Source organism: Dipodomys spectabilis, unplaced genomic scaffold (genome assembly GCF_019054845.1).
Source record: "Dipodomys spectabilis isolate Male_0828 unplaced genomic scaffold, ASM1905484v1 ptg000325l, whole genome shotgun sequence".
NCBI classification, from domain to species: Eukaryota; Metazoa; Chordata; class Mammalia; order Rodentia; family Heteromyidae; genus Dipodomys; species Dipodomys spectabilis.
In genome coordinates, this window is record NW_024871002.1 from 1,465,440 (window position 1) to 1,482,755 (window position 17,316).

General features: G+C 38.8%; 1 protein-coding gene across 1 annotated transcript in view; it reads right to left on the reverse strand.

Annotated features, from left to right (window-relative positions):
• The window catches only part of Wdr44 (WD repeat domain 44), an 87,306-nt gene extending 70,616 nt beyond the window's left edge, over positions 1 to 16,690 (reverse strand). The window contains exons 1-2 of the mRNA XM_042702495.1: positions 16,516 to 16,690; positions 16,236 to 16,433 (exon numbers count right to left, since the gene is read on the reverse strand). Of these exons, the coding sequence (XP_042558429.1) occupies positions 16,236 to 16,312 (77 nt within the window). The 5' untranslated portion in view covers positions 16,313 to 16,433; positions 16,516 to 16,690. The remainder of the gene's footprint in view (positions 1 to 16,235; positions 16,434 to 16,515) is intronic.
• Positions 16,691 to 17,316: the final 626 nt, after the last annotated feature.

The window sequence follows — 17,316 nt, forward strand, 5'->3', positions numbered from 1 at the left end:
GAAAGAAACAGGTAACTAAGTTTAAGTCTGCTTGAAAGTCAATACCAAATGTAAATAAGCTAAATCACTTTGTAAATTCTTAGTATTGTTTGTTAGATATAGTAACTGCACAAAATCATGCGTTTCAATATGTTACTTTTACTTGAAATGTAAACAATATAAGATGTCAGGCTGCAGGCCGTATTACAAATGCTTTATTAGGTTAATATGATTGTATAAGTTCAAACATCCAATGCAGTGCTAATCTTAAAAACTTCTAAATAAAACTTAGGACTCTAAAGTAACATTCATAACCTTCCTTTTTTTAAAAAAAATATAAACTGATCAATTGTATTATCAGTGAACTGATGATATAAGACTTCCAAGATTCATTGCTTTTTTTCCTCTGAGTTCATTGCTCCTTAACAAAAAAATTCCAAGCAAACCATTTGTTTTGTTTTTCAACTAAAGAAACTCTACTGTCATTACCTTGGTAAAACGTTTGAAATTATAATGACTAATCTGAGATCCTGGTATTTTTTTAAATTATTCATGTTCTCCCCCAAGAGCATGAGTAATGGAAACCAAGCATGTTTTAGTATGATTTAATATTAAGCATTCTTTTATAAATTCAATTTTTATGCTTTATGTATTTAAACTTCTACTCCTACATCCTTTTATGAAATATGTATCAAGGATTTGCTAGTCTAGAAAAATCTTCAATTACCTAGATTGCTTACCTACATAAAACATTCTACAAGCCAAGCTTAAGCTTTTACTACTTATTATAAAGAAGATTACACAATCTTATTTGCAACCTAATTTTTGTTCATGTATTTTTCCATTTACCCAGTTATCAAGAATGCATCTTTGATAGCCAATAGAGGTCTGATTGGGTAGAAAACTTTAATAACCAACACATAAACTGGTTTGACTACTAGAAAACATACATGAAGGGGAAAGTGAGAAAGAGACAATACGTTTTGTTAGTGACTTGTTCCCCAAAATTTGAATCAGAGTTATAAAAAAAACATAGTATCATGATTTGACTATGCAGCAATGTGTAAAACAACTACAGAAAAAAATGGGGCTGGGAATGTGGCTTAGTGGTAGAGTGGTGTCCTAGCATGCATGAAGCCCTGGGTTCGATCCCTCAGTACCACATAAACAGAAAAGGCCAGAAGTGGTGCTGTGGTTCAAATGGTAGGTAGAGTGCTAGTCTTGAGCAAAAGAAGCTCAAGAACAGTGCCCAGGCCCTGAGTTCAAGCCCTACGACTGGCAAAAAAAAATCTAGAAATGGAGAATTTGACGAGGCATTGAAGTCCAAATTAGCAGTTTCCACCAAGACAAAGGCAGTGAGTGGTGTCTGGGATCCCAGCTCTTTGACAAGCAAGGAGCACAATCAATTATTTTAAAGCTTAACACGAAGGATATTAAAATACTGTTTTTGATGGGTGACAACGATAATGTTGTCAGACGCCTTGTATTCATATACTGTTTCATAGAATGGGAACTACTTAGAGATAATAAAAAAATAATATAACAACAAAAATACTGTTTTGTTTTTAAACAGTAGGAGAACCATTTTTGTCATCCTAGTGGTTCACATGTAAAATAGAACATTGCAAAATGTTTACAGCTTAGAAAAGTAGGGAGGAAAGCAGAAATTTTCTTACCTTAAAAAAAAACAAACAAGAAAAGCAGGGAGGAACCCAATTTTATTCTTATATTCAAAACCTTTAAAAGTAGTGGGGTTCTAGACTTGGGGGTGTGGGTCAGCAGCAGAGGGCCTACCTAGCAAGTATGAGGCTTTGAATTCAATCTTCCATACAGCAAGGCAAGCAAGCAAACCAGTTAGAGAAGTTCCACCTCTGGATAACTGTGGAACAAGTCCCTTACCCACCTAGAGCTGTCAATAACCAGCCTATTTGCAAGATAATCACAAGTGATTATCTGTAGATGTTAAAAAAATAATATCCAACATAAGTCGGTGTTGGGGAAAATGAAGAAGGAAGGAACAGGCCAGACTTCTCGGCATTTGCAAGATAATAAAAAGTGATTGTGTATATAAATGTTATTTGAAGCTGGGCAGCTGTGGCTCACACCTGTAATCCTACCTACTCAGGGGGCTGAGATCTGAGAAGCTCAGTTCAAAGTCAGCCCAGGCAAGAAAGACCATAAGACTCATCTCCAATTAACCATCAGAAAACCAGAAGTGGCGCTGTGGCTCATGTAGTAGAGCACTTGCCTTGAGCTGAAGAGCTGAGGGACAGCGCTCAGGTCCAGAGTTCAAGTCCCATGAAGGACAAAAAAAAAATGTTCTTTGAAAATTATCTAGCACTATCACTTATAAGATGATCAGAAATGATTACGTGTGTAAAAGAATTTTGAAATGAATACCCAGCATTACTTGGCATTATGGCATGTAACATTATACTTTTTTTAAAAACACATTAATTCCTGGGAAAAAAGTTGACATCAAGGAATTGATATGAGTACGGGGTTAATGGCAACACTTTCCAAAGATTCACTATTAATATTTAATGCTTATTGAAAACAGAATATTCCTGGGTTATGAAAGTTCTATAAATCCAAACCACTGACAAGATCAGGTCTTTCCTTTACTTGCCTTCTGTCAGTGTGTAGGGTAACTTTGGAAATGACTAGGTGAAGATATGAAAGAGCCAAGAGGCCCCAAGTAGAATTTGCAGAGAATGTGTACACACCAACTCTAGCCCCACCTATACCATCCACTCTTACAGACAAAAGCTAAAAACCAACAGCCAAAGGCTATGACCAGGAACACAACCAGAACAGTAAAAAGGAAATAAAATAAATAAAATAAAAAGGAAATCATTTATTTTAACCCCTAAAACCAGTCTAAGGTAAAAGACCAAAATACTGACAAACCAACTTGTTCTCACTCATTAAAGTACTAATGTTATAAAGCTATCTAATTTATTCTATTTACCAATCTTTCATTAATCCAGTAACCAACTTCCACTGAGACACTAACCAAACCTATCCAATGCTTAAATATATCCAACTTAACTCAATTTTCCCTTAGTCCTTTCCCAGTGTTTCCACCCTTTACACTTCATCTCTCATGGCAGCTTCTTAGTGTTGGGGGAGAGGAAACGTACTCATTATCCAACTTATGGAATTGCAACCCCTTTGTACAACTCCTTAATAATAACAATTAAAAAAAAAGAAATCTTTGTAAATTAGGAAGAAGAAAGTTGTTAGTAAAAGAAGTGGAATTGTGGAAGTGGCGCTGTAGCTCAAGTGGTAGAGCACTCGCCTTGAGCTGAAGAGCTGAGGGACAGCGCCCAAGCCCAGAGTTCAAGCCCCATGACCGACAAAAAAAAAAAAAAAAAAAGAAATGGAATTGTGCTGGGGGGAAATGTTCAAACAACCTGCCATTTCAGATTGACATGGGTAGATAAACATTAAATAGAGGTTTTTAAAAAACATACTGTTAATAGTACTGTTAGTAAATAGATAATTTCTTCAGTCTATTAATTTTATTTAAGACTTTCAGTGAAGGTTTAAGGTATGATATTAAATTCATCCACAGCTATTTTTACCAATTGAAGGGCAATGCCAAGGAAGGACACTCCCACCCCTTCTCTTAAATATATTTAGTGACCAAAATGCCAGATCTGCACTTTGTGCAGACAAGTGACTCTGAATACAGCAACACATAATATTTATTGGTTCTCTGGAACGTTTGATCTGTGGTTACTAAGAATGCCCAGGATTCAGTGAGTTTTGTGCTGGAATAACCTATAATGGAAAAACCTATATATGGAAAAAAATGAAATATAATGGCATAGCCTATACATGGAACAAATTGTTATAATTTTAAAACAAATCATATGCTTGATTTTTTTTGTGCCAGTACTGGGACTTAAATGTTGAGCCTTAGGCTCTAACTCATTAGCAGGGGATCTACCACTTGAGCCACAGCTCTACTTCCAACTCTTTAGTGGTTAATTGGAGATAAGAGTCACGGATTTTTCTGTCCCAGCTGGCTTCGAACTGTGATCCTAAGATCTCAGCTTCCAAAGTAGCTGGGATTATAGGCATGAGTCACCAGTATCCAGTGTTCCCTTGTATTAAAAAATAGATATCCCCAATTTTTAAAATTTAGGGATCAGGGCCTTGTGTTGAAAGTAGAAGTGACTATTCCTTGAGCCAGGTGTTGGTGGCCCACGCCTGTAATCCTAGCTACTCAGGACTCTAGCTAAGATCGCAGTGCAAAGCCAGCCCGGGCAAGGAGATTCCTGAGACTTGTACCCCCAATTAATCTCCAGAAAACTGGAAGTAGTGCTATGGCTCAAGTGGTACAGTGCTCGCTTTGAGCTGAACAGCTCAGGGACAAAGCCCAGGCCCAGAGTTCAAGCCCTACAACCAACAACAACAACAAAAAAGTTACTGTTCCTGAGTCTACTTGTGCAATTAAAATTCTCCTTGAGAGCATTATTAGAATTTAATATTATTAGCATTATTAGAATTTAACTAGGATATACTAGTGAAACTACATAAATTATGATTTTAAAAAGCAATTCAAGCCAGAAAGGCTAAATCACTTCACTAACAAGCGTAAACTAACAAAGTTATTATAACCATCTTTAATTTAGACAGATACATGGCCATGCGTAGATTATGCCTGTAATCCCAGCTACTTGGGAGGTAGAGACATGAGAATTGAATATCAAGGCTACGCTGAGGAAAATGTTAATGAGACTTTATCTTAAAAAACAAGCCGGTGTGGTGGTATACACTTATAATCTCACCTATGAGGACAATATAGGTAAGAGGACTGTGGTCCAAAACTGGCCCTGGTTAAGAACAAGAGCCTATCTGAAAACTAACTAAAGCAAAAAGGGCTGGGGACATGGTTTAAGTGATCAGAGTACTGTTATAGTAAGCACAAGGCCCTGAATTCAAACCCCAGTACTGGAGGAAAAAAAAAAAGCTACTAATCGTGGCACTTGCCTGTAATTCCAGCCACTCCATTTGGGTGGTAGTGGTAGGATTACAACCTGAGGCCAGCTTCAGGCAAAAAAACAAAAGACCATAGTTGGAAAAAATAAACTTAAGCACAAAGGACTAGAGATGTGGCTCAAGAAGTAGAGTACTTGCTTAGGAAGAGTAAGGCTTGATGTTCAAACCCTAATACTACCAAAAATAAATGGATAAATAAATAATAGAAAGATTGATACTTTTAGAATATACTTTTAATATCCAAAAAACGAAATTCTGACAAACATGAAAGTCAATGGTGCTGCTATTACGTATCAATAGCAAATTATCTGAAAAATAAATTTAAAATTTATAATACCTTCAAAAAATACCTAAGATTAAATTTTACCAAGCCAGGCAAGTGGCTCAAGTCTATATAATCTTGGCTACTTAGGAAGTATAGATCAGAGATCTCAGTTTGAGGCCAACTTGGGAATAAAAACTTTCACAACTCCATTTCAACCAACAGCTAGGACAGGTAGCATGTACTTGTCATCACTGTGCTATAGAGAAAGCACAGTGGCTGGGTGTGGTGGCTAGTGCCTGTCATCCCAGTGACAAAAAGAAAGCATAAACAGGAGGACTGAAGTCTGGGCATAAAGCAAGACCCTATTTCAAAAATAACAATAACCAGAAGAGGCTAGTTGTGGTAGAGCACTTACTAAACAAGCACAAGGCCCTAAATTCAAAACATAAGTATCATTAAAAAGAAAGGATATTGGTACAGGCAATGATTTTCTGGATAGGACTCCAAAAACACAAATGAATAAATTAACAACTGAGATGATGTTAACTTAGAAAGCTTCTGTACAGCAAAGGCAACAATCAGTAAATTAAAAAAACAAAGTACAAAATGGAAGCAAATAATTGTAACCTATACATCTGACAGAGGGCTACCAACCAAAATATACAAAGAAAACAAACTCAATAGCACAAACTCCAAAAATAAAATTAAAATAGGCACCAGACATAAATTGATGTTTCTGAAAAGACATTCAGATCGTCAATAAGTATATGAAAACATATTCAATATCATTTATCAGCAGTAAACTGCAAACCAGAACTACAAAGAAATGTTGGTTTTTCTCCAGTCATACTTGCCAAAAAAACTAAAGTTAGGAAGCACTGGTGAGGATATTGGGGGGGGGGGAGGGAGGGAGAAGGAACCCTTATGCACTATTGGTGTGAATGTAAACTAGTAAAGCCATTATGAAAATCAGGATGGAAGTTCCTCCAAAACTTAAAAATACAACTATCATATGATCCACATGCAGTAATCCTACTACTAAATATATATCTAAAGGACATGAAGTCAAACCCATGTTTAATGCAGCATTATCCACAATAGACAAGAAGTAGAAACAACCTAAGTATCCACAACAAATAAATGGATTTTAAAATGCAGTGTGTGTGTGTGGGTGTGTGTATACATGTATATATATATATATACATGTATACACACACCCACACACACACAAAGGAATACTATTCCGTTATAAAAAGAACAAAAATTTGTCATTTGTGACAACATGGATGAAAATGACTAAGTAAAAATAAGGCAGACACAGAACCATCAGTATTTCATGATCTCATTCATATGTGGAATATAAGAAAAGTAGATCTCATAGAAGTTGAGAGTAGAATGGTGCTTACCAGAGGCTGGTCAAACAAGAGGGAAGGAAGAGTGGGAAAAGTATGATTAATAAATATGTAGTCACAGTTAGACAAGAGAGCAAAAACTTCTGGTGTGGCCTGGCACTGGTGCTCAGAAGTGCTCACACTTATAATCCTAGCTACTCAGAAGACTGAGATCTGAGGATTGCAGTTCAAAGCCAGCGAAGGCAGGACAGACTCTTATCTCCAATTAACCACCAAAAGGCCATATGTGGAACTATGGTTCAAATGCTAGAGCCCCAGGCCTGGCATGTACAAGTACACACATACACACCCCCCCCACAAGTTTGGTGTGCACATAATTGGGTGGCTAAAGATAATAAGGTACAGTATAGTATTTTTTTAATCTAGAGAAAGGATTTTGATTATTTTTATCATAAAGATATGATGAGATTGATGAATTGACCCTGATTTAAAGATTATACAAGGTGTGCATGTACTGAAACATGATCACATTGCAGCTCATAAATACACATAACTTTATGTACAGTTAAATATTTAAATTTAAATTTGATTTATAAAAAAGAAATGGAAGGGGCTGGGAAGGTGGCTCAGTGGTAGAGCGCTTGCCTTGCATGCCTGAGGCCCTGGGTTCAATTCCTCAGTACCACATAAGCAAAAAGGAAAAAGCCAGAAGTGGCTCTGTGGCTCAAGTGGTAGAGCGCTAGCCTTGAGCTGAAGAGCTAAGGGATAGCGCCCCGGCCCAGAGTTCAGGCCCTATGACCAAATCCCCTCCCCCCCCCCCAGAAAAAGAAATGGGCTATGTTATGCATAAGAATGATGCCAATACTGTTTAATTCATTGACAAATTATCTCCAATTCAGTTAGCCCAAGAGATCAAGTGTACATATTTAGAACTTATACTTTGTAATATTAGCAAGCATGAATACCAAAAAACAACTGAAATATTCTAAATATTTTTTCAATATCATTATGTTTAAGCAAAACAAGTAAACATAATTATAAATTTAAGCTAAATGTTTTAGGTACATAAATTCAAAGGAGTGTGTGTGTTAGTACTAGGGCCTCATATTCTCACTTGGCTTTTCACTTGGGCCACAACTCTACTTCTGACTTTTTACTAGTTAATTGGAGGTAAGTCTTGTGGACTTTTCTGCCCTACCTGGCTTAAACCATGATCCTTAGATCTCAGCTTCTTGAGTAGCACCCAGCTTATACAGTCAATTTTTGAAAGCATGGCACTGGGGCTGGAACTCAGGGCCTCACAATCTCACTTGGCTTTTTTCTCCTAAGGCTGGCACTCTACCACTTTGAGCCACACCTCCACACACTGCCATTTGAGTTTTTTTATTTTGTTTTTTGTCAGTCATGGGGCTTGAACTCTGGGCCTGGGCTCTGTCCCTCAGCTCTTCAGCTCAAGACTAGAGCTCTACCACTGGAGCCACAGTGCCACTTCTGACTTTTTCTGCTTATGTGGTGCTAAGGAATTGAACCTAGGGCCGCAAGGTGAACACTCTACCACTGAGACACCTTCCCAGCCCGCCATTTGAGATTTTTAAAGAGATTTTTTTTTAAAAAAGTATGTCAAGTGAACACAAAAATTTTTTTTTTCTGGTTGTGGGGCTTGAACTCTGGGCCTGGGTGCTGTCCCTCAGCTCTTCAGCTCAAGGCTGGTGGTCAATTGTAGATAAGAGTCTCACAGACTTTCCTGCCCAGGTTGGCTTTGAACTGAGATCCTCAGATCTCAGCCTCCTGAATAGCTAGGATTACAGGCATGAGCCACCAGTGCCCGGCAAAAACTTAAAGAGCAAAACAAACAAACAAACAAACAAACAAAACTTAAAGAGCCATACAATTATTCAGTCTTTTTCTTTTCATCCAAAGGATGCAAAAGATAATATTTCCAATTAAATTTCTACCTAATTTTCTTAAATTAGAATGAATTAATCTAATGGCCAAACATCCTTTCCACTGTATAGATAACACTTTTGTTCAAAGCTTGATTATTTATTTGGTAGTTGCTAGTGAATCAAGATACTTGATCAAGGTACTTCAGCTAATTAGTGCTCCTACTAAGTCTGAAAATCCTATGTGGAAGTATATTTCCTAAGTGGTCACCTGTGATCTTGAAATTTATTCTACTTCCTATTATTAAAGGAAGACCAGTGGCTGTAATGCACTCAACCTTCAAAACAATGGCTAACATTGGAACTAAGAAAATCTGCATGAGGAAATTATTGTGTAAACGTATTTTTAAAATTCTGTATGTTTAAAATGTTTATAGAGGCGAAAGGTTTCACTGTTGTAAAAGGAACTGACCCTGATGGAATGCCAAATTGTAAACTACCACACAACTCCAGCTGGTAATAAAATGTTAAGTTCTGAACCCTTTGACAGAACATGATTATATGGTAATTCTAATATCAGAGAGAAGGCAAAAAAGCTACAAGAATAACTGATAGATTGGCTACTGTAGTAACCAAGATGAATTGTATACAGGCTGGGGGAAAAAAAAATCACTTGGGTTGCTATCGAGTATGAGGCCCACAGTTTGTGTTAAGTGCTTTTTTCTCAAAATTGAATCATGAAATGATAGACTAACATAAACACTGCTCAGTTTGAAATAATAGAATTCCACTCTGAATAGGAAATGAGAGCAACCAACTAAAAGTTTATCCAGCTAGCTGAATAATATCCAAAGTTTACAAAAATAAGCTTAGCTCTGAATAGAAAACAGAAACTTAGAGGTTATCATTTCAAATAGGGCATCATAAAATAGTTGTAACTTTTTCATCATTTAAAGTAATACTTCTTTAAGTACTTCTTGCAAGTTATTAATCTCTTTCACAAAAAGTTACTTAACTTAGACTGTGAATGTACATGTCTACAACAATACTAAGTGGTGGGACTTGTACTATTTCAGTTATCTAGGCACCAGGAAGCAGTATCATAACTTGGACCCTACACTTTCTGATGGGGTTACTTTTACCTCCTCTGCTTCTATCACCACAACTTGTATGATCTCCTCATATTCTCCACTTACCACCACCACAAACCCAGGATGCAACTACTAAGGCTGCAGTCAGAGTAAATGGAGGAAACAAACAGCTCCTCAAGAGATTTAGCAAATTTATGACTTTGTCAAAGTTATAACAATGAACTGATAAGAACACATGCTTTTGAACACTTTTTAAAAAAAATAGCATTTTATCCATCTTATTTTATGAGGTAGGTTATCATGAGAACAGAATACTTTTCAACCGGCACCGGTGGCTAACGCCTGTAATTCTAGCTATCAGGAGGCTGAGATCTGAGGATCACGGTTAAAAGCCAGCCTGGGCAGAAAAGTCCATGAGACTCTTATCTCCAATAAACCACTAGAAAACCGGAAGTAGCGCTTTGGCTCAAGTGGGAGAGCACTGGCCTTGAGCTGAAAAGCGCAAGGATAGTGCCCAAGCCCAGAGTTTAAGCCCCACGACCAACAAAAACAAACAAACAAAAAAAACAACAGAACAGTTTCAACTTATAAGAATGTATAAATTCAAATTAAGCCCCCAAATTGCCATACTGCTATCAACTGTCCTACCTCCATGAGTCACCCATTGACAGTTGCAGATCACTAAATTTAGAACTTAAATCACTAAGTAGTATATAGGGTTTTCCTCCACTTCAATGTTAGGAGTGTGATTAAACAGCACTTATATTTCTATCAATCCACACAAAGCTGACAGTAATCAATATAATCTGTGATTAAATGTCAACTCACAAACATCCAACTACAAAGGAAATTTTCCTAATTTGTGATACACAAATATTTTAAAACTAAAACTTGAACAAGGCATGTTGGTACACAACTGTAATACAAGCACTTAGGATGCTAAAGCAGGAAGATGGTGGGTTCCAGGCCAGCCAGAGTTACATAATGAGATCCTGTCTCAAAACCAAACCAAAAAAACAAACAAAAAAATTTTATATAAAGCCATACTAAGGCTACCAGCACAACCATGTTCATTGTAACATTATTTACCATAGATAAGATGTGGAACCAACCCAGATGGCCCTGGGTAGATGAACGGATCAAGAAGATACACACACACACACACACACACACACACACACACACACACACACACACACACACACACACACACACACACACACACACACACACACACACACACACACACACACACACACACACACACACACACACACACACACACACACACACTGGAGTTCTATGCCTCCATCAGAAAGAATGACATTGCCCCATTCGTAAGGAAACGGAAAAACTTGGGAAAAAATTTAAGCGAAGCAAGCCAGGCCCCAAGAAAAATAGGTTACATGGTTTCCCTCATTTGTAATAACTAAAATATGCATCTGATATTCTTAACAGGGATCACAATAGCCCAACTATTAAGTGCACAGGAGCAAATATAATGAAGCATATCAAAATTAACTCCAAGAATTGGAAACAAGAGGTTCTTATTATGCCCTGTATACAGTTATTTCTATTTTTTTCTGTTTTAGTTTTCCATACCCTTTGTCTTGTATATAAGTATATTGATCCATGGAAGGGAAAGGGAATCACAGACACAGCAGGACAAAGGATGAACTAATGCAACAATGATACTCATTAGACACTATGTTGGAAATGAACTATACAATTGGGGGGGTAGGGAATTAGGAAGGGAGAAGTGGGAGAAAATGAAGGAGGAGGTAACAATATTTGAAAAGAAATGTACTTATTACCTTACTTATGTAACTGTAACACCCCCCCCCCATTCAACACCTTTACAATAAAGATATTTAAAAAATCTTGTATAAATGTTTACTTTATATGTAAGCAACCTGGGGTACAAAGCTGAGGAGGGCAATACATCCATCAGGTAGCTTTGAATAATTAATACCACAGCAAGCAAGCTTATCCATGAGTTTCTAATTGTAATAATAATAATAAAAAAAGTCTTAGTGAGATCTAAAAAAATGTTCACTTCAGGGACAAATGATTCTTATGCCTAAGTATGAAAGCTGAGTTTTCAACAAAGCTAAGCAACTTTCTGAGGATTTTTAGATCTAACAATTCTTCCAGACACTTTGATCTCAATTTCCATGACTTAAAAGATTTTGCCAGTACTCCAATCTCAATGTGACTGACTGCAGTTAACACTCATAAAGTAAAACAAAATAATATAACCACTGTTCTTATATAAGCTATTCTGCAACCTTTTCTTCTTGACTTAAAGCATATTAGCAAGCAATAGTTAGGATCTCAACACTGTCCAGGTCTTTGACAGGCAAAGCATAGTCATGTTAGTCAGTAAAGGATATTAGCAGCTTAGCTAACAGTAAATGTGTTAACAGCTTATAGCAGGGCTATCCAGTATTATTCTCCTTCCTTCTAGTCATATGGCAACATTATCAAATGATAGAGGAATCAAGAGGCTTGGGTTCTATTTCTAACTCTGTAACTGATGAGCAATATGTTATTTCCTCTCTCTGAGCATAGGTTTCACTTTCAGTTAAATGGGAGGGCTAGGTCAGGTGCTGGTGGCTCACACCTATAATCCTAGATACTCAGGAGGCTGAGATCTGAGGAGTTCAAAGTCAGTCAAGGCAGGAAAGTCTGTGAGACTCTTCTCTCCAATTAACCATCAGAAAACTGGAAGTGGCACTGTGGCTCAACGTGGTAGTAGAGTGCTAGCCTTGAGTGCAGGGACAGGGCTCAGGCCCTGAGTTCAAGTTCCATGACCAACAAAAACAAAATGGGGTGGGGGCTGCTGGACTACATGATCACCACATGATTCTATCTTCTAAGGCCTCAAAAATACTTTGGGTACCATTACAAAAGTAAGAGTGTGGGGCTGGGAATGTGGCTCAGTGGTAGAGCACTTGCCTTGCATGCATGAGGCCCTGGGTTCGATTCCTCAGCACCACATAGGCAAAAAAAGAAAAAAAGCCGGAAGTGGCGCTGTAGCTCAAGTGGTAGAGTGCTAGCCTTGAGCTGAAGAGCTGAGGGACAGCGCCCAGACCCAGAGTTCAGGCCCCACGACCAGACCTTCCCCCCCCAAAAAAAGTAAGAGTGTTTGAAATGTTACACTTATTGTTAAAATATAATTTTATTATTATTAAGGTGTTATACAGAGAGGTTACCATTTCACAATTCAGGTAATGTGTACATTTCTCTTTGGACAATGTTATTCCTTCCTTTGCTTTTCTCCAGTTTCTCCTTTCCATCTCTGCCCACAAGTCGCATAGCTCATTACATTTATTTTTATAACATATACTCAGTACCAGTCTTTAGAATGTGTAGGCAGAAATTTTACACAGTAAATAATTCAAACCTATAGATCTTGAACCATTACAAAAGGCATCAAGACTGTTAAACCAAAAGGAAAAAATATATGTATGTATACAAACAGCACAGATTTTCCAATGACATAAACTTATCCATAAAAGCCTACTGTTAAATCTCAATACAATGACAGACATTGATACACAGTTTGGTAGGGTTCTCAAAAATGTAATCTCAATTTAAGATGAGGAAATGAAATGACTCACAGTCCTGAGCTCTTTTCTACTATCACAAAGTTCCACTTCCTTTTCCTGCTGTATTAAACACAGTAGCAGAAAGACCACCAGACTGAGAAACTGATTTAGGTTTTAGTACAAGTTCTGCCATTAATTAGCTGTGGCACCATGGACAAATCAGTTTTCCTCTCTAGGCTTCAGTTTTAACATTTTATTAAATTTTTACTAGATGTCCCTTCTAGCTGAACAAGATTTTGGTCATACAAAATTCCTATCTGATTAAACAAAAATATACATTCCTGAATAAGAAAGTGGTCATTTCTATTCAAGAAAGCGGAAATGTTTGGGCTGCTGGTTTTAAATATATGCATTGGTTCCATTCCACAGATTGAGCCTAAAACATTTCACCTTAGAATCCATTGGACTCCTCCATCTCCCCCACCCACTTCCACATAGTGTGGGGTAGCTATTGTTGCACCAGAAAAAAATGCGCACTACGGAGTCTCAGGAGCTAGTTTCAAAACCCAGCTGTGCCACTTAAGGCTGTGTCTCTTAAGAAATCTCTTAACTTTCCTGAGCTTGAGGTTCCTTATATATAAAAATGAAAACAAGCACAAGGAAACTTAACTTGAAATATCAATTAAAATAAAGCATAAGAAATGTGACACAAGAGAAAATGGTCCATTGTGGAGATGCCGGCTGCATTGGACTCAAATTCTTTCTAGAAAAAACTTGACTGTTCTTTAGTTTATTAAAGTTGCTCTCAAAGAGTGGATAGACAAAGCTGAAGACACCATTGGAGGGACAATACAAAGAATAATTAAATTTTAGGAAATGGACAGTGTATTTAAATTCTACTGATTAATAAAAACAAATTCTCAACTGCCTATTCAATTTACCACAATTTGGTGATATAATTTGCGTATTCTCCAAATATACAATATCAAGGAACATTAATTAAAGTGCTCAAATTCAGTCTGCTAACCTCTTAAGAGTTTGTACACTGTGACCCTCCAATTCATGTTAAGGAACATTGTGGTAACCAAATACGTAGTCATGCCATCTGTATCCACAAATCAAAATTTCTCACAGAATCTCTAGGTTGTCAGTGTGGCTCAGTCTGCTCACAATAATGCAAATGACAAGGAATAGAAGAAATACAAATAATGCTACTTTCACTCCCTTCCAGTCCTTTCAATACCAGTAGTTGTTTTCAGATGCCATTCTCCACACGAAGTCTATTTTCTTCCAAATCTGTTCAATACTACTGGGTGGAGAGACATAATCCAAACTGGTCCTGTAGTTTTATTCCTAGAGCTCTGTACACACTCATGCTCAGTGTTTGGTCGTGTAAGTGTTAAAATTAGGAAGCTGGGTACCAAGGGAATTTTAAAAAAAGATTTTGCTCAGTTTCAAAGTGTTTGAGAAGTTACATTATCTCAGGGAGAAGATTATTGATGGTATCAAAGTGACTCATCTGGTTTAGAGAAGTATAAGAGCTCCAAGTTCTGTACAAGTCCTTCCAAAGTATAAAGCTCTGTATAAAGTTAACAAATTGACTAATGCCAAGAAAGGCAGGAAAAGGGAATTAATCTTCGAACATTTTCTCTGTGCTAGGTGCCAAAGAGTTTACTGGGTTCTCAGATAAATATCCTTCTATATTCAAATTATTTTATTAGATCAAAAACAACAATATCCATATAAGTCTAAACTAATAACAATCCTGTAAACTGATTTTCTTTCTCTAATCCAACACACACACACACACACAAATTTCAAAATCTGAAATATGTGAAAATCTAAATGCACTTTTTACTGTCTAGTATGTGGTCATCACGCTGTACCAGACGTTGAATTTTCATGAAATACATTGCTATCTCAAGAGTGGTATTTACCACCGCTAAATGTCACATCAGAGACATGAAGGTTGGTGATGTCAACGTACATTTGTAATTTACCAACGTACATTTATTTCTGATTTCGATTTTAGAACTTCCAGAATGTACAAATAACTTTATTTGCATCTGTCTATTTCTGCCATATAGTAAGCAAAGAATCGAAGGTAGTGGAACAGAATCATGCAGTAACACACAAATTTGACCAATTCTCAGGGTCTTACGGCATGAGGATATATTTCTGTCTCTAATTTCAGACACTAAGTAGAAAAGTTGAGTGAAATCGCTTTCAACACCTTTCCAAGTTGCAAAGTGGAGCGGATAAGCAAGTTAGGAGTCCTGGTCAAGCGAAGCACTTCCAACTACTGTACTTCCTAGTACAAATGACTCATATTAATCACCACTAAAACATGTTGCAAAATTAGATAAAGAGCAGTAAGCTGAGGCTGTCCTCCTAAGCCCCAGATTACTCAGCACTTGTTTGTACTTCTATAGTCAGTTGTGTACATTTACGTCCGGCTACGGTTAGACCACATCATTCTAATGGTAAGGACCTTGCCCGCGATTTCCTTTGGCTCACAGTAAGAGGCTATTTTAGTAAAACTGTCGATTTTGAAAACATTGGCTAGAGGACTTCCTTAAGTAAATATCCAACCTTCTTCCACTCTTTTTCTGTGCAAGGAAAAGTGAACGGTAAATAGGGAATAGTTACACCACCACTGAAATGGGTAAGTTAGCAGTCAAACAGAACCAAAACACTGTAAGTGTAATTCCTCCGATTAATACTCCTTCAATCCACGGTCCCTGAGGCCAAAACGGATGTTTGAAAGGTAAGCTCTGAACCCCACAAACATGAATCTTTGGCTCTCAGGCACATAGCTGTCCATTGGAAGGCTGGGTAAGCCGGGGAAAGGGGATCTAAGGGTCTCGATGCTTTTCACTAGAGAAAGGTATTGGGGGAGGGGGCGGGATGCCCAAGGTGCGTTCAACCTCCTACCACCAACTCACCCAGCTTTAAGGAGCTCGAAGTCGGGTTCTGAAGTGCTCCAGTGAGCCTGAGAGGAACAGCGGTGGCGGACACCGTGGGCTTTGGGAGAGGTATTTGGGAGAAGACGCAGGGCAAAGCAGGGGGTGCCGGACTTAGGGGCCACAGCTTCAGTTACTTACCCTATGGGGTAGCCTCCCCCTAGGTGCACATCTTCAGGGGCATCATAGAATTCCTCCGTGTCGCTTTCCGACGCCATTTATAGGACACACCCGCGGGTGAGGGGGCCGACGCCGCCTGGAGGAAGGGTAACTCTCCGGTCCCCTCCTCGTCGTCCTCCACCCCGGCGACACAGGAGACTGCTTGCGTCCCAGGCGAAGCTGAGGAGGGAGTAAAAGATTTGGAGTGAGGCGCCGGATAGGGACCGGGGGCCGCGCTCAGTTGCCGGGCTGCGGGAATGACCTGCAGAGCGGCGGCCGGAGGAGGCGGCAGTGAGTCCACGGACTGTGGCTGCCGGCGCTCTGGCGATAGGTGTATAAGAAGCACGAGAGAAGAGGCGGTGGCTCCTCGGAGTGGGGGGAGGGCGGGCGTGCCGGCGACAGCAGCTCCTATTTCTCTCACAGCAGCAACTGCAGCAGCTGGGAGAGAGCTAGTTGAACGCAAAATACCGACGCGTCCTTACCCTCGCGAGATTTCTGGAGGAGCCGGGAAAACGTGGGCGGAGCGTAGAGGTGGCGGGGGCGGTCCTAGAGCGGCAATGCTCTGATTACTTATGCCCCAGAAGCCTATCAAAACAGCGCAAGCGCTGTGAGCGCTTTTGGTGGGGGCCGGAAGTAGCCGACAAGAGAGGGAGATGAGTCTTGTAAGGGGTGGAGTCTAAACCTGCGCAGTAGCCGCTGAGTCTCTTGGTTTTGAGAGCGCGCTACAGACTTCGGTGTGGTTCGGTGGGCTGTTGGAGTAACTCCACTGACCCTGCAGTTCGAGAGGCATTTTGAGACACATGATTTTCAGTATGCAGCTTTTGCTTTCTTATGAGGGTATGCTGACAGAAAACGTTGGTGTGGGCATTTTGGGATGTATGTACGCTGTCTTATCCAAGCCAGAACTATCCATCTCTAGGGCATTGTCAGTTTCACTACCCCTAAGGTTACAGGGATAACCTTGCCCTATTCAATTAAAGATCTTTAATTGAGATTTCTAGATATCATCCAGCAGACCAGAGGGTGGGGTCCATGAGATACACTTAGGGAGTGTCCCACTTCC